Genomic DNA, 24,417 nt, shown 5'->3' with positions numbered 1-24,417 from the left:
TATGTGTTCTGTGGTGAATTTTTAAAAGATGATTTTTCAAATTTCTTTTTATTATAGGTAAAATAATTAAATGAAATGTATAACTGTGTTCCTGTCATGTGTGCTACTGTTTTCTAATAGCAAGTCCTTTTCCTATATATTTTCCCTTGCCTAAAGTCAAGAAATTTGCTTTATGAAAATAGTTTAGAAATGAGACTAAAAGGTGACTTTTTGAGACTTCAGAATTACATTTTAATAGACAATCCACCTGAACATTACGAGTTATAAAAATTGCAATAAAGGACTTGATAATGCTTTCAGAAAAGCCCAGGAATGACTATATTGCTTCTGCCTGTTGATTAAGAGAGAGTTGACTGTTTTTAGGGAAATCAATATGGCATTCATTTTCTTTCTTATAAATATACAGATGTAATATATGACCGGGAGCAGTAGCTCAACGTCTGTAATCCCAGCACATTGGGAGGCTGAGGTGGGCAGATTACTTGAGGTCAGGAGTTCAAGACCAGCCTGGCCAACATGATGAAACCCTTTATTTACTAAATATACAAAAAGCTGGGCATGGCACACACATGCCCGGCTTTTTGTGTATTTAGTAAAGAAGGGATTTCACCATGTTGGTGAAATAGCTGGAATAGTAGTTCCAGCTATTCCAGAGGCTGAGGCACAAGAATTGCTTGAACCTGGGAGGCAGAGGTAGCAGTGAGCTAAGATCGTGCTACTGTGCTCCAGCCTGCGTGACAGAGTTTCACTCTGTCTCAAAAAATTAAAATAAGTAATACACAAATGAAAACTTGGTAAAGACACAAATAGTAGAGAGGTGTGTAAACTAAGATGGCAAACTAGTTTACCCTCTTTGTGGCTTTTCCACTCAACCCACTCCCACCATTTTCTCTGTCATAACAACTATGAAGTTTTTGCTTATCCTTTCAGTCCTTTTACCTTGTATCCCTAACACCATCCTCTAGAAGCCCTTTAGAAATCTAACAATGCAAAGTGATTCTTAAATACTTTGTTAAAACAGCTTATGGTTGGGCCGGGCGCGGTGGCTCAAGCCTGTAATCCCAGCACTTTGAGAGGCCGAGGCGGGTGGATCACGAGGTCAAGAGATCGAGACCATCCTGGTCAACGTGGTGAAACCCCGTCTCTACTAAAAATACAAAAAATCAGCTGGCCATGGTGGCGCGTGCCTGTAGTCCCAGCTACTCAGGAGGCTGAGGCAGGAGAATTGCTTGAACCCAGGAGGCGGAGGTTGCGGTGAGCCGAGATCACGCCATTGCACTCCAGCCTGGGTAACAAGAGCGAAACTCCGTCTCAAAAAAAAAAAAAAAAACAAAACAGCTTATGGTTAATAATGCTTGGTCAACTTCTCATAATATTGTATAGTTTTATTTAGAACACATTATGTTGGGTCCTTTTGCGTAATCAGTGTGTTCAGTGTTCCTGTCATTTCCAGAAGTTTTTGGCTTTCTTTTAAGCAGTGGCTGTAAGACAGTAAAATGACAGGATGTTAAGATTCCAGAGCCATGGCTTTTAGTCTTAGCCATGTTAGTAACTGTTACCTTGGGCAAATCCTGTAACCATTCTTGGACTTCTTTTAGCATGTGTAAAATGGTAAGTTCATCCTATTCTATACCATATATGGCTTCTCTCAACTCTAATTTTACACTTCCTCTTTGATTTGGAACATATTTGACATTCTAAAAGTATAGAGAAGCTTGGGAGTTTTATCACTGGTTTTAAAGGATTATGTTAGTCACTTTGGGTTAATTTAGAAGCCTTGGTTAGGAATTGGAATCCCCTAGTTATAGTATTCATATAGAAAATATGCTCTGTTTAATTATACCATCTTCAGAAATGCACAGGCATGATGGAGAATAATACTTAAAATTTTAAGTAGTCCTATTTTCCTAAGCTCCATAATTCACTACCTTCCATATATATATATATATATATATATATATGATTTTTTTTTTCCTATTGATTATTGTCTTTCAGATAGTTGGGATGAGATGAGTTTGATTATTGATTTGGGCCTAATTTAAAGAATTTATTGCAAGCTTTAATATTCATCCATGTACTGTCCTTCAGTTTATTATTTTCTGCCCTCCTTCCCCCATATTGTACCTTTTTTACCCTTTATGATGAGTTCCAGAATGGAGGAATGATGCATGATTAGACCAAATCCAGATAAATTCCCTTTTAAGGAAGGACAAGCCAGTTTCATTGATTAAATTGAAATTTGGGGGGGTGGTTTTATGTATTTCATAAAGTATTCTGTGGGAGTGGAAAATAATGTCCAAATATGCTTCCTAAGCTATGTGGTAGTTGGATGTTTACAGTGCACTAAAATTAATCATGTATGTTAGTGTTATGTCTTGAAATTTTATAGTTTTCTCCTTATCTCACTAAAGTCTTAGGAGTTCTGCTTCTAGCTAGTTAGTTTTAACATGGAACTGTGAAGTGTCTTTTGTTGTTTTCTTTCTCCTGGAAGCTTTTTGATTGAAGGGGAGTGAAAAACTTAGATTCAAAGTTTTTTCATTAGATTGTCCAGAAAAGTTATGCATGCCATTATCTCTTGCTTAGAGTTGGCAAAGCTCGCTTAGGTAGTTTCCTTGCTTTGACTCTTGCTACCCATGTAGACTATTTGTCATAGCAACTAGTGATCCTTGTACCATATCAGGCATGCCACTTTTCTGTAAAAATCTTTCAGAGGCTTCTTCCTTCCCTCAGAAAAGTCAGAATCCTCAACAGAATTTATAAAGTCTTTTATCTGCTTCCTCCTGATTTCCCCTTTTGGAGACTATTTCTACCCCTCTTCCCATGTTCACAGCAGCCACCTTATTTGTGCTTTGTGTGCACTAGGCATGCCTTTACTTTATTTGCCTTTTTGCATGCTATTTTCCCTTGTCCAAACATTTGCATGACTTGATCCCATCTTTAAGTCTCTGCTCATGCATTGCTATATCAGAGAGGCCTGCCCTGAGTTTCCTATATAATAGAGCAACGCCCCTTTCCCTTCACTTTCTTTCTTCCCTGCTTTTTTTCCCCCATAATACGTATATACTACTGTTGTGATTTTTTTGTGTGCGTCTTAACTACCCCCAACTAGAATGTGACTGCTATGAAAGTAGCTCAGAAGATGATTGGCTGGACTTAGGAAGGCTGAATGTCAGAAGTCCTTGGGATATCAAACCCACTGTTCTGGGGTGAGGGCTCTGCAGCAGCAGACATTTGATCCCCTGTTTCCCTGGCCAACCTTGAGGACATGGCCTGCAACATGAATCCCACTTTGGCACCGCAGCACCCTTTGCCATATCAAAGCATTTGAGCTTATTTTCATTTTTTAAAAATTTGTGGGACAAATGGCTGAATAATATTTCAGTTGCAAATAATACCTTTGACAAATATTTGTCAGTAAGTTGTGGGCATTAGCTGATGGCTTATTCATTGTATATACTGGACTGAAGAGAGAAAAATAATAATGCTAAGTAATGACTAATTGAGGATTTGACTAATAATGTCTTCTGCCCATAGTATCATATATCTGTGCCCTCTTCGTCAATTATAAATTTCCAAAGCACTTTCTTGTCAAACTCAAGAGAATAAGTTTTTGGTGCAGGTTTTTTTTTTGTTTGTTTGCTTTTATTTATTTATATATTTATTCTTTTGACTGCATACTTATATTAACATATTTGTTAAAATGAGTAATATTTTGGAAGCAGTTAAGTTGAAGGCCTTCTCTAGCATAATATATACCACTTAAATTTTATTCGGTCTTTAGCAAAGGAAAAATGTCAAGTTTCAAATTTCACTGAACCTTACTGGGTTTCTAAAACTGTTGTTACCAATCCCTTCCCGTCTCCTTCCCCACCCCCGATTCATATTTGCTTTTACTTTTTTTATTTTGGAGAAAGTCAAAATGGTGTAGAATTCTTTCTCTTTTCCCTCCCTCTTCCGCCACTGTCCCCCTCATCCCCACAATTAGGTCTTCATTTCTTTTCTTATTTGGAGTGGTAACTTACCTTCCATAGAATAATCCTGAGTCATAAAATTGGGACATTCCCTTACTACTGAATAGATGACCCTAAAATTAAGCTTTGAAATATCTATTTATAAAAGATATTTTTCTTCCCACTTTTCAATGCCTGTTAGTTATCTGCAATTGGATATATTTTTATCTGTTTGGCAAACCTGATAGGTTAAGACTCAGCCAAGTAAATGCCAGGTATATGACGGGCACTTATGTTTGTTAAATAAATTATTTGTTACAAATCTTTTTTCCTTTTATTTAGTATTTCTTAAAAGTAGAGCTAATATATATATGCATGGAAAAAGTTTGCTAAATTGTAGCTGGCAGGGCTGATAGGAGGTTGGAAGAGGAATGTATAATTCAGGATGGTATAGTGAATTTAGTCTTTTGAGACAGAAAGATTTGTATTTGAATCCAAGTTTAGCAATTTTTGTTGTCAAGCTATGACCTGGTAAACTTAACATCTCTTGAATGTTCATTTCCTTGTATGTCAGATTTGGACAGAATTATTGCACAGACTTGCTTCTGATGAATATAGGAATATTTGTAACATAGCTTTCTTAGTTCTTTTTGTGGTTTCTGAGTATAGCTGATCAAACAAATGTGTTGTCATTGAACTCCCTTTTTCCTCCTAACCCCGTAATTTGTCGAGCTTTGCCTAAAGAATCTTTGTAGCCTTAGTTTTCTCTCTGTTGCCAGATTCTTAGATCTAGCTCACATGTTCTCCCTTGCATGCCTTGGATTCACCATTTCTGGTTTTTGCCTTCTTGATCTTATATATGAAAAGGGAAAGACTGTACAGGGCTCTGAGTTTAAATTCCAGTTTTTTCTCTCATTCTTGAATAGTATAGTCTATGTATACTACTTAGTGTAGAATGCTCTAGTTACAAGAAAAGTTGGGACCTTTATCATATTGCTTAATAGCAGCTCTCTACCAGGTGTAGGCATCAGAATTCCTTGTGGAACTTAAAATATTCTCATTCCTGGGCCACACTCCAGACCTCTTGGATTAGCATTTCTGGCATGGAGCCTGAGTGTAAATTCCACTGGGGATTTTTATGCAGACACTCAGTTAAGAACTGCCTTATTGGAAGGCCATCTCAAGCCACTCAGGCAGATCAATATATGTAAATATTAGTTTTCATGACCTTATGGTCTTTTCTAACACCCTTCTATGGCTTTCCTATTACTAAAGAATAAAGTCAAAATGAAGCTTATCATTCAAGACCCACTTATGGTCACCCCAGTTTATCTTGTTAATACTATTTTTTACGATTCTTTTTGATAACTATTTCCCTATCAGACTGAAATTGCAATCTGGCATCATTTATCAACCACCATACTTCTCTTATGATGATGTAGGATGTCCTGTTCCCTTACCCCTTTATCTTCTTGAAAAGAAACAACCTTTTATCTTCTAAACTTTATCTCAAAAAGGTTTACCTTCTTGATAAGCTTTTCCCAGTGCCCTCAGTTAGAAATCGCATTCCTTCTTTGAACTCCAAAACATTTATATACTTTATTTTTTACACTGATCCCTGATTGTTTTATCTCCAGACATCTTTATTCCCTTCTAAAGCTTCTTGATGAACGGTTCTGTTTGTGTATTCCACCACCACTCTCTCAGTATCATGGGTGCTTAGTTGGTACATAGTAAGTGCTGGGTTTCCATCTCCTCTTGCCCCTTGTCACTTGCCCCTTGTCACTTGCCCCTTCTGATTTCAGGATAGCTGATTGCATTTTTATAATGCATAGTGAAATGTATTAAAAAATGCTGCTGGTATATTAAACTGGTCTTAAGTCATTTTCCATAAAATGTAAAATATTTTGCTTTTCTTGGATTTTTTAGGGTTCCGGAATAAAAATAAGAAATTCTACATTTGGCTTTGACAGACTTCTCATGTACAGCTAATGTTTTTGTGATAATCATAGGACTCAGAGATGTCAGGCTAGCTTTTCCTTTTGTAATGTTTACTAGATATGGTAATTATTGGGAGACTATTCTTTATGGATCTCTCACATGTTAAGCATGTTTTGCAAGCAGAGATACAGACTGACTGTGTTTTTTCTGAACTATCTTTTTCAAGGATTTTATATAGTGAGCAACCTTAGAAGACCGATAGTATTTCTTTTCAGAGCAAAGAGCAGATTTGCTTATGGTCTGGTATAAAAATAGTGTCTCCTTCCAGAGTATGTTTATACATAGAGTTTAGTGTAGTAAGGATAAGTTTAGTATAGTAAGGACCCTCCAGTGCAAAGAATGGGTATGCTTATGCCCATTATAAAATATTTGAGCTCTTTTTAAGCTCAGGCTTTCTTTCCTGTAACGCAACCCGTTGCACGTATACTTGTTACCTAGCCCTTCTGTGGCACCCCATGGGAACTGGGGCATAGGGAACTGGCTTAAATACTGATACTGACTGCTGCTACTACCTTGAGTAGTAAAGTTCTTTTTCTCTGACCTAAGGGTCTTGTGTCTTCTGCCAGCATCCATGATACTGGCAGAATAACTTGTTGGTTAGCTTACAAGTAGGGTAAAATCTCAGACCCTTCACAGTTCTTGTAATAATTTTAAAGCTACTCTTTTCATACCTGAAAAATCAGCCCTTCTGTAAGTAACTCTTGTTAAATTTGGATGAGATTAGAATTCAGGTGCCTTATGACTATATTCTTTATTTTCTCCCCATTCTTTTTCATGAAAATTAATTATTCGAGTTAAAGGATTGTCATTCTGAGATTGTCCTGCTGTGAAATAATGCTATTAATAGTGTTCTCTATCTTTCTCTCTTTTCCCTAAATAAAAGCACTGCTGTTTTCTGAGGACGAGCGTGTTGATTTGTTTACTTAAAGCTGAAGTTTGGAATATATATTGTCTTAAAATGAGAAATGGGGTATTAGGGAGAACATTTCTTTTAAATTTGGGTATAACATCACTTTAATGATAAACTAGCTAAATAATAAAACATGTTAGATAATGCTAATGCTATGGGAAAAGAAAATGAAACAGAATAAGATTGTTTGGGTGGACAGAACAGTATTGAAATTTTAGATAACGTTGGCTAGGGAAGGCCTTACCTGGTGGCTTCTGAGTAAAGAACTGAAGTAAGTTCAGAGATGAGCCATGTGACTTTCTGGTGGGAAGGCATCTGCATAGAGGGAAGAGAAAAGCAAAGGCCCTCCAGCAAAGTGTGCCTCATGAGAAGCATTGAGGAGGCTGGTTTGTGATGCTTTGAAAACAGGTAATGAGAGGGTTGGAGTATTGACCTTTGTCTTAGCTGTGTTTGTGTACTTTACCCCAGAGCATTTGCTTTTATGTTTATATATTAAGCACCTTTCCATTTGAGAAATGAGATTCATTTCTTTAAAAACATATTTGAAAACTACTGAACTAGGTAACTTGTCTTCCAAACTATTCTTAGTTCTCATTGACAGTCTCTGTAAGTGCCTGTTTTTCAACAGTCAATTTAAGTGCCAGTCCCACATTGGTGTGTTTTTTAATTCAGCAGGTATTTCAGAGCTATATTCAACCCTACTTTATGTGGTTTATTTTTAAGCCCCCACATGATTATATTCTTTGAATATATATTCTGTTGAAGATAAGAGGCTGAGACAGCATGAAACAGTTAGAGAAATAATATAAGATAGGATTCTACTTAAAACCTCTCTAGCCAAGGTCACTTCTTACCCTTTATTACCAAATATAAAAGCTAGTTTTCACCTCTTGTTGGCCTTGAAATATTAGGACCATACCGTTTCCTTGAAACACCATCCTATCACTCTGGTTGCACCATTTCTGTTTCTCAAGGATTCCTCGTTCCTTAAATTTATGCCTTAACTGCCTCCTCTTCTCACTCTCCTTAATCTCTTCAGATATTCTCATCTACTATATGACTTCAGTTACCACCTATAGATTGTTGATTCTCATATCTAAATTTGTAGTCTAAACCCTTCTCTTGAGCTGAGGTGTTAGCAGTTGTAATAAGTTGGCGATTTACATACTCATTTTGATATTTAAAGCAATGTGATATCTTTTACCTACAAAAAAAAAAAAGAAAGAAAAAAGAACTTGTTTTTCCTCTCTTTACTTTGGTAAATAGTATTCTCGTCCAGTTGATTAAGTTAGAATCTGTTATGTTGGTGACTACTAGTCAAAGACTATCAGGTACACATCTGTAGTAAACAAAACTAGATTTATTGATGTCTGCCCCAAGGGAAGCCACATACCGTGGGGAACCATGAAACGTCAGTAAGATGATGTTGGACAGACTTAGAGAATGTGGGCTTTTGTTGGGTAATTTTGGGGAGAATTCAGGGAAGTGATGAAAGTTTCCTCTGAATTAGATGCTGTGAAGAAGTGGGGAATAAAGCTATGATTAGATGTCTTAATAAATCTGATCTAGGAGGTGACAAGAACAGTGTGAGGCTTAAACTAATTGGTAAAGAAGCAGCGATCACTTGTGCAAGATGGGATTTTTTTGTGTTTGCATGGAGTCCTTGCTTTTGTCTGTTCTCAGACACAATTCTACAGTGGCTTGGGTTTGCCTCACTTCCATCATAGTCACAGAGGACCTTTTCCAACATTGGTGATCTGTGAGATCCTGTTTGACAGAAAAATGCCACAGTCTAGCTGTGAGTGCTGAGCCACCTCCTAGCTGTGAAGGGCTGCTTTTCTCTCTCTGTCTCACTTATTTGGGATAGATGTAGATTGGGTGGCATTTAGACAATAGGAAAATGTATTTTAGGATATTTGAACAAATAATTTACATGCTATTGGCTACGTGTTAGGGGCAGTAATGAAACTTATTCTACTGGGAATATATCAGTAGGATCTAGGGTTATGTTGAAGTAGAGATGCCTCAGTTTATTCTTTATGTCAATCTTACATGAGCCCTTTTAAAGCTAAATGTTTGAGTACTTACTTACTATTTGCCAGACACTAAGTACTTACATCATCTCTTTTAATCTTTCAAGTAAGTTGAGTCAGAAAGGAAGGATACATATTCCTGTCTTTGGGAATAAGAACCAAACTGCAATTCCAGGTATGGCTAATGGTGTAGACTGTTAAGTAATGTTTCAGAGTGTGGGTTTTAGCATAATCGTTTGGATTGATTAGATATAAATGGTTAATAAAATTTTAAAAATAGCCTGTGACAATGTACAGGATGACCATAATCTCTTGGTTTTAGGTGTTTATTTGGCTCTCCTCATAATGTAAGCCCAAATGTGTAATGTGCAAAAAAAAGAAAAAAATAAAAAGCTTTCGGTGAAGGGTACGTGTTGTGGTGGTAAGCTGTAAAGAATTTGGCTTTAAGTTAAAATAAATATGTGTTAGAAATACTGTGATTAAAAACTATGCTGAAGTTAGGGATGAAATTACTATGAAATACATCAAAAATAGTGAATAGATATGTGATGAATTGCAAAATGGTAAGTATAGAATCTAAATGGTGGGCACATGGCTGTTCACTATGAAATTCTTTCAACCTTTCTGTATATTTGAAAGTTTTAATAATACGATATTGGGGGAGGGTGGAGGTATAAACTGACTGCTAAAGTCTTCTCCCTGACTTGAGGCTTTTGTTTTCTCTGTAGGAACTTTCCGCTGTACTTTTTGCCATACAGAGGTAGAAGAGGATGAGTCAGCAATGCCCAAAAAAGATGCACGCACACTTTTGGCAAGGTTTAATGAACAAATTGAGCCCATTTATGCATTGCTTCGGGAGACAGAGGATGTGAACTTGGCCTATGAAATACTTGAGCCAGAACCCACAGAAATCCCAGCCCTGAAACAGAGGTGAGTGTAGGCCCTGTGCTCTTACTAAGAATACTTTTCAACCTGTTCTTGTTTTAACTACCTGTACCTTGGAGAGCAAGAGTGGGTAATTTACTAGGAGACTCAAGACTGTAATGTTACATAGGTTCTCAGTTCTGCCACATTTGTTGTGTGCCTGTGATGAAATTCGTTTGTTCTAAATGCAGAACACTGTGGACTTTAGGCAAAAATTTTTATACATAGGTTTGACTTCAAGTACTCATTCTGCTTGGGCCTGCAGCATCTCAGCCAATTGTTAGCTAATCCTAAATTAATTGTGCTGCTTGGGGATATTTGAATTTTCCTAGCCAGCTTTTGAAGGCTAAAGTTCTTTAAGGAATTCTGCATTTTTGCTTTTGTTTTTGAAACTTTTTAACCACCTTTTGTTCTTGTAATTGCAGCTTCCTTGAAAGTAAAGTATAGCTGGTGTTATCTATGGGTTAATACTTCTAACAGTGGGCTCCCTATTTTTATCAGTGTTCCCTAATGTTTGAATTGCAGAGGTAGCCTTAGATTTGCCATGCCAAAAAAAGTGGTTTATATTCTTTCTTGAAAAGCATAAATGAAAATTGGGGTCAAGGAGTGCTGTCCTACTCTACCCTTTTTTTTTTCTCTCCCTCTTCCCAGAATCAAGTAAGGGATATCTTTATTTAGATATCTTTAACTCCACCCACTCCCTTCCAAAGAGCTCAACAATCAGGTTGTACTTGTATAGTTTTTAGGAGCATTCTTAGTATTTCATTTCCTGTGGTACCAATGTTACAAAATAGCCAGTCCTGAGTAAATTGGGCTGCTTTTGGATGGTTAAAAGCAATCCAATTTTACAGAAAATTTTGTATCTGTAAGAGTTATAAATTTTCTAATCCATTACCATGTGTCAGTTAGGATAACTTTGCCTGTGATAGCAGAATATGCAACTCTATTTGGAATTAGAATTCAATGTAGAAGCAGATTGAACAATAAGAAAATTTGTCCTGCATGACCAGAAGTCCTGAGGTAGTCCAGTTCAAAATTGGTTAATTTCACAGCTCAATTATATCTGCAGGGATCTAGATTTGTTCCATCTTTATACTCTGCTTAACTCAGCCTGTTGGTTGTCCTCTTGGGACGATGAAGGGAGCTAGCCTAAGATGGCCATGTATTTCTAGGTATCATATGCAGATAAAAATGTCCAAATGCAGAAAAGGGGACTGTCCCTTCCTTGTGTCCTATTTTAAAACTGAAGAAAGGTTTCCCAGAGGGCCCCTGGGATACTATACTCTCTATCCCCCAATGTCTCACTGGCTACAATTGCTTTATGTGCATATTTCTAAGCCAGCAGTTGGCAAAGGAAGTGAGATCATGTGACTGGTACTTAGATTAGTTACGTTGTAGGACTGGAGAAGGTCCCAGAGCTCTTTGGAGCAAATTGCCATTGGTGTTTGAATAAAACCAGTAAGCAAAGAAAGAAAGGAGCCACAGTTGATAAGAAACTAATAGCATCCATATCACAGACAGCCTAAGTTTTAGTACTGGGTATTTATTTCTTTTTGTATAAGAAAAGGAATTCCTTTTTTGAAAAAGGAATTCATCTTTTTAAAATATCTTTTTCAGTCATTTCAAGTTAGCTCTAACATACAAGCTTATGAGGGAAATTGATTTTATAAAAATACAAAATTTTCTAAGCTTAGGGGTTATTTTGTGTTGAAGTATGCATCAATGTACTATCTGATTGCTTCCTACACAGTATAATACTATCTGAATTTTTCTGATGTTTTCTCTCCTTCCTGTAGTTATTTGTCCTGTTTATCAAGATTCTTCCCCACTACAGTAGCATTCAGTCACCGACACCACTGGCTTCCTGCCTCTAATGTTCTCCACCTACCACAATCCACCTCCCCTTCCAGGATCTTTATTTAGTTACCCCCACTCACTGCAGGCCTGAGATGAGTCTTAGTGGTACAGCAACACCAGAGGCCCAACAGCAGCTCTCTGTATCAAGTCACTTTCTTCTCATCAGGAATGATGGTGACTCAAGGGATGAAGAAGAACCAGGAAGTACAGGAAATAAACCGATCAGGAAAAAGGGTGCCTAACAATCTGGTTGTTAAGAAAGAAGGGAGAAAATGGAGGCAGACGAGAAAGACAGGATAGACTTCCTGGAGCTGCCAGCCAGACCAAAGTAAAATCGTTTCCATGTGGTCAGGAAAAAAAATCATTAGGTTAGCAGATGTTGCCCAGATTACGATATCCCCACCAAAGTATTTGACAAGTTCCGCTGCCTGGAAATAACATGCTGGAGGTGGTATCAATTTGGTTTTTCTATACTATAGGAGTATGAAGTTTTGAAATGGCCCATCCTGGCCCAAGGACATAATAGTCCATCCTGCCTCAGTACAAGAGAATAAGCATCAATAGAGTGGTATGGGAACTCAGAGATAGTAGCTTTCTTTAAAAAAAAAAAAAATGACACTATTGTTAGTTTGATTACGATCTGTAATCAGTTAAATTCTAGCTTGTCCCTAGCTCAGAAGAGGCTACCTATGCAGAACTGTCAGTAGGCCTAACCCAAGAGTTGATGGACAATTCTGTCCTTTCAGCAAGTTAACCTATTGATGATATATTAAAAGTCTGCCTATCTTTCTAAAGTGGAATTCCTTGCCAGTAACCTTCCCTTTTTCATCATCTCTTAACACTCACCTTAAAGATCTTTAACAATTTAGTTTTGAAATAATATTCCCCTGTCATATCTAAGTAAGAGTTATATCTTTTAAAAGTTCTAAAATTTCTTAAATATTGTAAAAAGATTCAAACATGAATTGTCATTTTTGTCATCTTTAATTAAAATTGTTCCAAATTTTGAAATTTGTTTGACTTGTGGTCAAATGTCTGCTGCCTCAAACTGGAATAAAACCCAACTTGAATTTATGACAGAATACTGAAAACAAAAGACTTTTTAAAAGTACTCTTGTGTTAACATTTAATTGTCCTGTTCTTTCTCTCTAGCTTTCTTGTTTTTCTCAAAGTACTTCTCATACCTTCATGAGATAGTCTTCATAGTCAATGCTAAAGATAGAGAATAGAGAAAAACTCTGTGTTCAGGATTATATATAAAGAGAAACAGTAACCTCAGAGTGAGTGAGTCATTTAAGTCTGAATCAAGGAATGATAAGGATGTGGCTGGCCAGATCAGAGAAATAAGCCTATTCTGTCTCTCCCAGCTGGGGTTAGCTAACTCAGGGAGACACATTTTGGGGTCGCAGATAGATAGAGCAGGCTCAGCACATCAAGATGGGGATGTTGGCTGAGGATAGAAGAGGCATTGAAAGGAGTCAGAGAGGCAAATGGGTGTGGGAGGAGAGGCCAGAATGTAGAGTAAGCACAGAAACATGAAGAATCAGATCAAACCAAGAGAGAAGAGAAAGAAAATGAATGCTGAAGGAGACAAAAGTTCAAAAAGCCAATCTATACAAAGTAAGCAGCATCAGATTACAGTGAAGGCAGCCACACAGCCTTTAAAAGACAGAACAGATAGAGAATGACTAAGGACAGTTAATGGTTAAATTGAGATGAATAAGAAATGATACACAAAGTAACATCAATGAATGCAGAAAGAAATAGCATTTATAGAGAAACCAGTTATTTACAATTGTAGCATAAGACTTCAGAATATAGCAAAAGAAAAAATAATAGTAGATGAATTGGATATATTTACAGAGAGATGCCTTATAGGCCTATACTTAGAGTGAGGGCAAGTAACTCATAGAAAGTAGGAGCAGTGAGGAGGCAAAATAAGTGTTTGAGGCATGGAACAGGTAGTAGAACAAAGCACTGGGAAGAAAAAGGCTGTGGGAGAAAGTGGTTTACAAAGTAGCCTTGGGCACAGAGGTGGAATAATGAAAGAATGCAAAGGCAGTACCTGGAAGGCATGGATTAAATGACTGGATCAGTGTGGATTGGACAACTGGAGATAGCATTTTATTGTTGCACAAGTAGCAGTGGCCCTATAGATATCCAGAGGCAAGACAGGATAGGTGGGATGAGGGAGCCCAAGGTTACCTCCAAAGGATGAAAGTATTATTAGGGAGAGATGTGATGGGTTAATCAGATACAGGGACACAGACCTCAGCTAAGTATGAGTTAGAAAACCCCAGTAGATAAGAAGTAGGCCCAGAAAGAATTGAAGAGTAAAGGGAGTAAGCAGAGATAAAATGACAAAAGTGAAGGCAAAATAATGAATGGCTTAGGAGGAAAGACTAATGAAATGTTGATTAGATTCAGAATGAGTCAGGGCTCCACACAGGAGTTAATTCAGGATCCATGAAAAAGAGTGAGCAAAATGGAGGAAAAACAAAGAAGAAACATGATGCCAGGTCAGTCATGGACACTAAAAGAAACACCCAAAATGTTTGGAGTGAGCAGGCAGTTTAAGAAACATGAAGATGGTTATAGATAAAAAGGTACCTGTCTGAACAGAGAGGGAGGTGGAGAAGCATACGTAGAAGTTGAAGTGGAAAGCATCAGTAGCAGGCAGAGAAAGAAAAGGCATGAGCTCAGACAGAGAATGAGGCATATTCAAAACAATTTGGAACAGATTGAGAGTGAAACAGGCAGGTAAAATGGGGAACCATTAGAAAGACTGAAAACTTGGCCCAACACAGAGAGGCAGGGCAACATAAGTGACTAGAGAAAGATAAGGAAATTATCAAACTTGGAACAGACCAACAGAGAAGATCATGGGTAGTAGAGGTAAAAAGCAAAACAAAATAGACAGATGATAGTCACTGCAGGGTAGAATCAGTGGTTGGTGATGGATACAATGTATCAGCATAGATGTGGAGATAGTAGGATACAACCCCATAGAAAAGAAGCTAGTCTGTGCAGAGGGTTATGCCTTACTCCATGAATGGAAGGAGAAGAACATTGGTTGAGGTCAGGCTTTGTAGGATAGTTTTCTAGCTTTTTCCATGATCATCACACAAAAGAAAGGAAAAAGCACACAGAACCACTTTGAATTATTCTGGGTTGAGCTGAGATAACATTTTTAAAAATACAGTGTTTTGTTTTTGTTTTTTAAACAAAATACTGGCAGAGATTTTTGCCAGACTAGTGGCTTTAAGTATATTATGTCACCATATCACTCTCTCCTCCTCCAAGTATTAATAGATTTATCAAAACATCTTAAATCTATAAGACCTCAGTCATTTATGTACTCTAGAGGATCCAGTGTTTGAGGAACTTAAATATAAGTATGATGTGTTTTTCTAACACACTGACTTTTACCCTGAGGTATAGAAGTTCTTTCTCCAAATTGTTAAAGATTTGTGTGTATGATTGCTAGATAGCATTTATGTGTAGTACTGTAGTAATTACCTCCCAGCTGCCCTTCTTTTCTAACACCAAGACATTAATTTTTCTTCTTCCTATCCTCCTCTGTTCTTTTCATATAGCAAGGACCATGCAGCAACTACTACTGTAGCTGCTAGCCTGGCAGGTGGGCACCACCGGGAAGCATGGACCACCAAAGGTCCTTCCTATGAGGACTTATACACTCAGAATGTTGTCATTAACATGGATGACCAAGAAGATCTTCATCGAGCCTCCCTGGAAGGGAAATCTGCCAAAGAGAGGCCCATTTGGTTGAGAGAGAGCACTGTCCAAGGGGCCTATAGTTCTGAAGATATGAAAGAAGGTAAGGGTAGAAGTCAGTAAAATGGATATGTCTTAGGTTCAGTAGAACATAAACTTGGCTTAGTGGGAAACTGCCTGGGCAATTCTGGATCTGCTCTACAGAACAATTAATTGCATTATATTAAGAAGTAAGAGATTGAGCAATAAGATAAAAACCAACTAGTATACTTGCATTGCCCTTCAACTTTGTGAAAATAACAAAGAGCCTTTTAAATTTTCATTTTTAGATTTGAAAAATTGTCATGTTTATCTTAATTTCTTGGAAAAATTTTATTTATTGTGTTCAAGGTAGCTACATTCACCTCTCCTTTAATCTTATATTGCCCTGACTTACATGCATTTAATTTTTCTGAATTGGGAGCCAAAATTATATACTACCCAAAAGTTATGCTACCTGAAATATATACAAAGAGACCACATGAATAAAGGATTGAGCATTCTCACAGTCCAAGATGGTTAGCAGAACTTTGTTCTAGAGGATTTTGGAAATCTCTGAGCCATAAGGGGTTAAGAATTGCATACTCATCTTCAGAAGTTAGAGAACTGCAAGATTTTACTTTTTAAGTTTTAGTCAAAATTACTGGATTCAAGACTTTAAGTGATGATGTTTCAGGAGTATGTAGAAAATGGGAGGCGAAAATGGATGATGATGACTCAAGCTGGAAAGTAGAGAGAAAGGGTGTCTCTATTTCTGGTTAGATTTTTATCAGCATAACGATCTATATGCTGCTACTCCCAAGTTATATATCATTACAAACATACCACCTGAGTTTGGTGTTATGTTAGTGCCAAAGAATAATCAGTAACTGAAAACCACTTGTTTTTTGGCCTTTGTCCTAGCCTCTTTTCCCTTCATAATTCGTATTTAGTATACGTATATACTAGAAATTGTGAAGGTAACGTGGAGTTAGGTAGTGATGGTAAAGCAGTTAATACCTCTACTGTGATTCTCTTTGATATATTATTATTATTATTATTTTTTTTTTTTTTTATTTTTTAAATATAAAGACGGGGTTTTAAGATGTTGGTCAGGCTTGTCTTGAACTCCTGACCTCAGATGATCCGCCCGCCTTGGCCTCCAAAGTGCTTGGATTACAGGCATGAGCTACCATGCCCAGCCGATATATTAATTTTAATAAGGAAAATTTTTCCTTGGCAACCCATACTTTACCTCTTCCTCACTGATTAGCCTGCCATGTTGTGTTTTTTTGATGGAATCTCGCTCTGTCAAGTAGGTTGGAGTGCAGTGGTGCAATCTCAGTTGCACCTCTGCTTCCCGTGTTCAAGTGATTTTCTTGCCTCAGCTTCCTGAGTAGCTGGAATTACAGGCGTGAGCCACAATGGCCAGCTAATTTTTGTATTTTTAGTAGAGATAGGGTTTTGCCATATTGGCCAGGCTGGTCTCAAACTCCTGACCTCAAGTGATCCACTTGCCTTGGCCTCCCAAAGTGCTAGTAGGCATGAACCACTGTGCCCAGCCTGTTGTGTTATTTGGATTCAAGTTGTTTTAGATTATACATCAGTTAGGCTATACTATTATTTAATAAATTTGTTTTCCCCAACTTGGCTTCTTGTCTGTTCTTAAAGCAACTTCTTTTCTTTGAACTTAGAAAGAAAACTGAATAAAATAAAACTATTATTAACCAACATTATATATTAAGCTCAAAAGTTTAACATTCTAGTTTACAATTCCTAGAATGATAGAATATGAATTGTATGGGCCTTAAATAAATTATCTGATCTACTTAAGTTTTGTAAATATTTGTTTCTACATAAAATAGGATAGTTATGTTGCCATGTCTAAATTTGTCTTTGTTAAGTTTCTTAATAGTAGAGCAGACTCTATCCATTGAATGTATGAAGTGAGTCTTATTTATCCTACAATTGATTTTTCCTCAAACTTCAAGTCATGTTGCTGTCTTTCACAATTTTATAGACTTCAATCATGTCCTCATTCCTATACTGAATGCAGTTCTAATTGCTTTTTATTCTGCTTTCCTGAAACAGTTCTCTTTCCTACTGCTGTCATCTCCTACAGTTTTTGTTTATTTTATCTTTTTCTGGACCATCTTTGATTGTAATATACTTTACTGGAGACCAAGTGACCAGAATGATACATGTTGTTCATGCATGGATTCACCGTTGATTTGAGTTTTATTTCCAATATCTTTCTAGTTTTTACTTGAGATTTTGTTTGTTGTTTTGGTTTTGGAAGCATGTTAAGACCAAAAACTTTAGAAACATGTAGAGGTACTTTTTAGGACCTTCTCTGCCTTGAATCCAATAGCTTGGATCATATCTTTCAGTATATTTTAGATTATTTTTCTGTAGGCTGATTTTCTTGCACTTGCTGAAATAGAAATAGATCTACTTTTCTGCCCACGTCTACAACCTTCAGCTCTTCCTATATTTTTTTGCGGCAACTTGGCCTTTTAGTACCCACAATTGCTTAGCATCAATTCTGTGAATATAGTTTCCCAGTATATGTATTCTTTGTAATTTGTAACTCTATTGAAAAAGACTGTTACTAAAACTACTGTTTCTACTTTACCATCCAGAAATTTGCTTATTTATCCTTTTTTGTTTTCTGCCTTCATCTGTAACAGAACAATTCTTTTTTTCTCCAAACCTCTCAAGACCCTTGTCAGAAATCTGTTACGTGTGACTTAATTTAGTTTACAAAACTAATTTTCTTTTTCCCTAGTTTTATATTTATTTTAAACATTAATCAAAATACTGTGTTGATATTGTTAAAACTATTTGGAACATTCTTTTAGAAGCAATTATTGCCTTAAAGGCTTGCATGCATTCCTTACTTTTTTTTCTTTCTGTTGTAATGCTGCATTGGCAGTAAGCTCTAGGGAGGAGGTTCAGCCTTTGACAGTGTTTTGAAGTAGTTAAGTTTGATTTTAACTCTCATTTTGACAGTTGTGTTATCAAAAGCCTCTTTTCTCTGACCTAAACTTTTAACTTGTCTGTTCCTGTTTCCCTTTCTCTCTCTTATCTGCCCAATATCTCATTTTAGGAGTTCTTTGCTTTCTCAAATGTCCAGCGTTTTAGCTAATTCATTCTAATGTGTTAATGAGAAGATGCTTTCACTTTATCTATAGTTAGAATTGACCATTTCTGAGCCTTCTCTTGATGATGATGATAATGATGATGATAGATAATACTATTCTAAGTGCTAGGCCCATTCTAGACACTTAACAGACATTCAGTTAATCCCCACAGCAAGCTACTGAAGTAAATACTACTTTTCCCCCTTTCTGTACTTGAGAAAATTGAAGCAGAGAGATGAAATAACTTGGCTAAAATCTTACAGCTAAGTAGTGTTAGGATTTGAATCAGGGAGTCAGATTCCAAACAATACTTTTAATCTTTTTATATGTTTTAAATTGCAGTATGTTTGGTAGTACTATCAGAATGTAGAATGCAGATGATTTTCTTAAATACTTCATCTGTAATACATCAGGTAAGATATGTATACAAAATGATAGGAGGTGTGTGGTGAGAGAAGCTTCATTTCTAAAATTAGATTCCTTTTTTTATAAAGAGCTTGTAGTACGCTTAGTTTGTTTCATAAAAATAAAGCTCACATTTATTCACTCATTTGTCAAATATTTATTCAGTGCTTAGCAGAGTGGCAGGTACCTTCTAGGTAAATGGAATATACCCGTGAATAAACAAGATACATATCTGTTGTGGTAGAACCTACATCCTTGGAAAGGAGGTGACAAAGACAATAGATGTAAGTTATTTATTATGTTAGGAAATAAGTGGTTATGGAGGAAAAACAGAGCATTGGTAATGTAGTGATGGGATACATTTAAAAGGTGACATTTGAATAAACACATGAAAGATGGAAGGGAGCTAGCTGTGTGGGTACCTAAAGGAAAAATATTCCAGGCAGAGGGAACAGGCAGTGCAAAGGCCTTGAGGTAGGAGTGTGTCTGTTATGTACAAGGAATACCATGGAGGCTACTGTGGGTAGACCAGAATTAGCATGGGGAAGAAGAGATAAGAGGTAGATGGTCAGGAAGGAGACCAAATGATATGGGACTCTATAGGCCATTGCAGAGCCTTTGGCTTTTACCTTGAGTAAAATGAAGAGCCATGTTTTGATTTTCTCTTATGCCAGCTACTGTAGTTGGTTCTTCATAGACATTATCTTATATGTTTTTATCCTGAGCCTTAGAAAGTAGATGCTTTTGTCACCTTACAGAAAAAGCTATTGAAGTTTAGAGATTAAATAACTTGCCCAAGATGCTTGTGTATAAGACCAGGATTTAAATCTACACTATAATACTTTTAAAACTGATGTACTTAAGCATTGTACTACTTAAGCTCCAGTTTGTAAGAAATATTTTGAATATTTTATGGACAGCAGCTCAAAAATGGAACCAGTGAAGTCTGTTATTTTATTGCATTATTTAAATATATGTTAAAATATTATGTATTAGTTATAAAGAAATGCCATTTACATTTAAGGATATTGACTTTCTGAGTTTTCCTCCCTAGGGGGCATAGATATGGATGCATTTCAGGAGCGGGAAGAAGGACGTGCAGGGCCTGATGATAATGAAGAAGTCATGCGAGCACTGCTCATTCATGAGAAAAAGACTTCCTCTGCCATGGCTGGTTCAGTGGGGGCAGCCGCTCCAGTAACCACTGCCAATGGCAGTGACTCAGAAAGTGAGACCAGTGAATCAGATGATGATTCTCCACCCCGTCCAGCAACTGTGGCTGCACATCAACGAGAAGAGGATGAAGAGGAGGATGACGAGTTTGAAGAAGTAGCAGATGACCCCATTGTCATGGTGGCTGGCCGTCCGTTCTCCTACAGTGAAGTGAGTCAACGGCCGGAGCTAGTGGCTCAGATGACACCAGAAGAAAAGGAAGCGTATATAGCAATGGGACAGCGCATGTTTGAGGACCTCTTTGAGTGAGCTTTCCCTACTTTCTCCTTTCTGTAATGCTCAGTTCAAAAGAAATGTCTCATCTTTGAAGAAAAGTATTTAAGCGGCTTTCTGCCCCTTTTGATGTAAGCAGCTGTTGATCCTTGTGCAAAGAATGATGTGAGAGAGTTTGACTTTTATGCCAGAAACTTTCCCAGCAATGTAGAGTGGTGGGAAACCTACCCTTCCCTGCTGTCACTACAGTATTAATATTTTACTGTATTTTCTCATCTACCTTTTTTCTTGCCTTATTAAGACATAATTTTCTCCCTTCTGAAATGAGTGAGGGAAGTTCATAAGTAAATCCTTCCTGTCCTTCTGTTTACTGCAATAGGTTATAATAATTCACTGATTACACATCCATTTTATCTCTTCTAGCTAGGCATTCCAAACAATTTCTTATACTGCTGCCCACCAAAGCAGCTTGCCAACAAGCAAATCATGGATTGGGGGAAAGATCCTAAAACTTCCTTAGAATTTGAGTGTTTCCTCAAAATTGAGATGGGTCAATATGTAAAGGGAGGTGAGAATATGTGTGGAAGAAGGATAGATATACTTGAGTATCGTGATTAATGTCTAAACCAGAATTTGTATCTGTAGAACTGACCAGACTGGTGGATTTTATTGTATTGGTTAATGTCTTTCGGTTTGGATTTGGGATGATAGAAAACAGAAAGTATAATTGGTAAACCGTTAGTAAGAAATTAGAAAAAACATGGACATTGGACAAGAACTCTGTGTAAAGGGTTGAAGAGTAACAAGTATTGGGAACCGTGCCTTAGAACTGTGTGTTTGTCTGATTTAGAAATCCCTTATATAAAGCTGAGACTGGTCCTGGTTTTGTTCCCTTTGTGTACAGACCTTTTGTCAGTGTTATAAATTGTTTAATGAGGCCATTCTAGCAGAAATCAGCATAGAATAATTTATTCTTCTTCTCTGTCTCTGTCACTCTCCCTCTTTCTGAACATCATTGAAGGTTGTCTCTCTTTTCATTCTTGTCAGATATGGTATTTTAGAGTGCATCCAGTATATCATCGAGCATTGTAACCTCAATTGGGTTTTGATATGTAGCATGGTGTTGTTCCCTAAGGCAGAACTTTAAAAATAAAGAACTTTGACACAAGGGTCTATAACAATTGTATTTTTTAAAATATTTTTCCTTGCATTGTAATTTTTAAGTATTTATCATTTTATAGTACACGTATAAAGTTAAGATAGCATTTTAGAGTATCTGAGCCTTGTATGGAGTGATGTTTCATTTACCTGGGTTGTATTAATGACTGAATGTTGACAATAAACCTATTTTATACTGACTAAAATTTGTTAATTTTAAGCTCTGTAACATCTTGGAGCATAATTAAAATGAATACTCTTCCCATTAAAAAAATGTTAAAAGACTTTTATTAGTCATATTTGAAATAATAGATGCATCATATGGGATCTAAACCTTTTCTGCAATAAGATGCCTTTGTACCTTGTATACGTATTCACCCTTTACACTCGATCTTAGCCAAAAGACCAAGAAGCAATGCTATTGCATTGAAATATTGTTTTTTAAACTTTTATAGTTCTAGAAGTTAATTTAAATAAAATAGTAATCATGTTAATTTTTTAAATGTAGTTAATTTTTTAAACTTTTTTTTGTGTTTGTGTATATGTAGAATTAGTGATATGGAAAAATGTCACAAGTGAATATGGAGGAAAGAATAAAGGTATTCATTGCAGCAGTATTTGAAATATAATAGGAAGATAGATATACTTAATGTATATTTAGACCTAAATACTCAGGAAGTGGAGGCAGGAGGATTGATTGAGCCAGGAGTTCAAGGCTAGCCTGGGCAACATAATGAGATTTCATTCCTTCCCCAAAAAGAATGTATTGAGAGGAAAAGATATCTGTAATGTGTTAAATATAGGATTCAGTATTTCTAGTGGAGTGTGTTTGTATTGTGCACGTGCACGCGCGCGCGCGCGTGTGTGTGTGTGTGTGTGTAGAAAGTTGCTAACATATAGTGAACTATGTGCCAGACACTATTTTAAGAGCTTTGTGTATGTTAACTCATTTAATCTTTTGTACTAAATCTGTGAGGTAGGTATACATATAAATTAGGGATAAGAAGTACACTGATCTTATGTTATTATGAAAAAGATATTTTCATTTTGAAAAAGAATCATACATTTAATGTATTAAAGAAATAGCGAGTGTCAAAAGCAAGGTCTTTTTAGGTCTTTTTAGCTAGGATTTTTAGGTGATGTTTAAAAACAAAATCCAGGCTGGGCATGGTGGTTCATACCTGTAATCCTGGTACTTTGGGAAGCCAAGATGGGCAGATCACAAGATCAGGAGTTCAAGGCCAGCCTGACCAACATGGTGAAACCCTGTCTCTACTAAAAATACAAAAATTAGCTGGCATGGTGGTGTGCGCCTATAGGCCCAGCTACTTGGGAGGCTGAGGCAGGAGAACTCGGGAGGCTGAGGCAGGAGAATCCACTTGAATCCAGGAGGCGGAGGTTGCAGTGAGCCAAGATTGCACTCCAGCCTGGATGACAGAGCAAGACTGTCTTAAAAAAAAAAAAAAAAAAAATCCAGAGTTATCATTTCCTTGGATAAACATTTCTAAATTTATACTCAGAATCAATGGGAAGATATAATTTAATAGGTAACTACCCCCTTCCAGTGACATTTAATAAGACTCAATAGAATTTATATTACTTTATCAAATAGATTTGTGTCTTGAGTAGCACAACAATCTGGTGAGAAGAGCCAGTCAGTGACAGAAGGATCAAAAATGGGAGCCCTGCCAATTAGCCTCTGAAGCTCTAGTGAGGGCAGGCTCACACCCAAGTTTGGCAGATACATGTAGTCACTGTGTCTTGACCCCAGGACAGCTAGAGTCATCACCACACGCAGCCTGTAAGCGATGGTGGAGAAACTTGGTTTCTCTGAATGTGGTTGACTATATTCGTGTATCTCAAGTGTCAGCTGAACAAGTGTCCCAACTTTCCCACTGTCCTTTAAGATTTAAATGGAACTCTTTTCCTAACCCGTTGGACTACTTCTTTTAGTATCATTTCTTTTGGGAGATGAAAATTCTTTTTCGAGGATGGTAGGGGATGGGGGATTGTAGGCAGGGAGCTTGTATCCTCTGACTCCGCCTTTCTGCTTCCCCGGCTTTTCCATCTCTCCTCTACACCACCTGTCCTTGACTCCCCATAGTAACATCAACACAAGTTTGTGTAGCAGATCCTCCCTGAAGTTTTTACAGTAGGGAGCAAAGGGAGAGGGGCAATGAGAGAGGGATTTTTGTTTGTTTTTGTGTTCCTTTCATTTTTAGTTGATACATAATAATTGTATATATTTGTGGGATGCAGAGTGATTGTTTCTTCCAACTTTTAGGTTCAGGGGTATATGACGTGCAGGTTTCTTATATGGTTAAATTGCATGTTATGGGGTTTGGTGTACAGATTATTTTGCCACCCAGGTAATAAGTGTTGTATCCGATAGGTAGTTTTTTAGTCCTCACCCTCCTCCTACCCTCCACGCTCAACTAGGCCCTGGGGTCTATTGTTCCCTTCTTTGTGTCCACATGTACTCGTTGTTTAGTTCCAACTTATAAGTGAGAATATGGGGTGTTTGATCTTCTATTGCATTAATTCGCCTGAGATAACGGCCTCCAGCTCCATCCATGTGCTGCAAAAGACAGGATCTCATTCTTTTTTATGGCTGTGTAGTGTTCCGTGGTTTATATGAACCACATTTTCTTTATCCTGTCCACCAGTGATGGGCATGTGTTCTTATGGTGGAATGACTTATATTTTCTTGGGTATATATCCAGTAATGAGATTGCTGGGTTAAATGGTAGCTCTATTGGGGGTTTTTTTTTTGTTTGTTTTGTTTTTTGAGACAAAGTCTCACTCTTGCCCAGGCTGGGGTGCAGTGGCATGATCTC

At 37.1% G+C, this 24,417-nt stretch overlaps 1 protein-coding gene across 2 annotated transcripts in view; it reads left to right on the top strand.

The window, feature by feature from the left end:
• GTF2E1 (general transcription factor IIE subunit 1) overlaps positions 1–21,865 on the top strand; it is a 33,916-nt gene extending 12,051 nt beyond the window's left edge. For both annotated transcript variants that reach the window (XM_032298943.1, XM_032298944.1), the window contains exons 3-5: positions 9,623–9,824; positions 15,272–15,513; positions 20,031–21,865. In XM_032298943.1, coding sequence (XP_032154834.1) covers positions 9,623–9,824; positions 15,272–15,513; positions 20,031–20,458 — 872 coding nt within the window. In that variant the 3' untranslated portion in view covers positions 20,459–21,865. The remainder of the gene's footprint in view (positions 1–9,622; positions 9,825–15,271; positions 15,514–20,030) is intronic.
• The last annotated feature ends 2,552 nt before the right edge of the window (positions 21,866–24,417 follow it).

Source organism: Sapajus apella, unplaced genomic scaffold (assembly GCF_009761245.1).
Source record: "Sapajus apella isolate SASKATOON/1434 unplaced genomic scaffold, GSC_monkey_1.0 scaffold40, whole genome shotgun sequence".
NCBI lineage: Eukaryota > Metazoa > Chordata > Mammalia > Primates > Cebidae > Sapajus > Sapajus apella.
The sequence above is the reverse complement of the archived record's forward strand: the minus strand, read 5'-3'. Positions and strand labels throughout refer to the sequence as shown.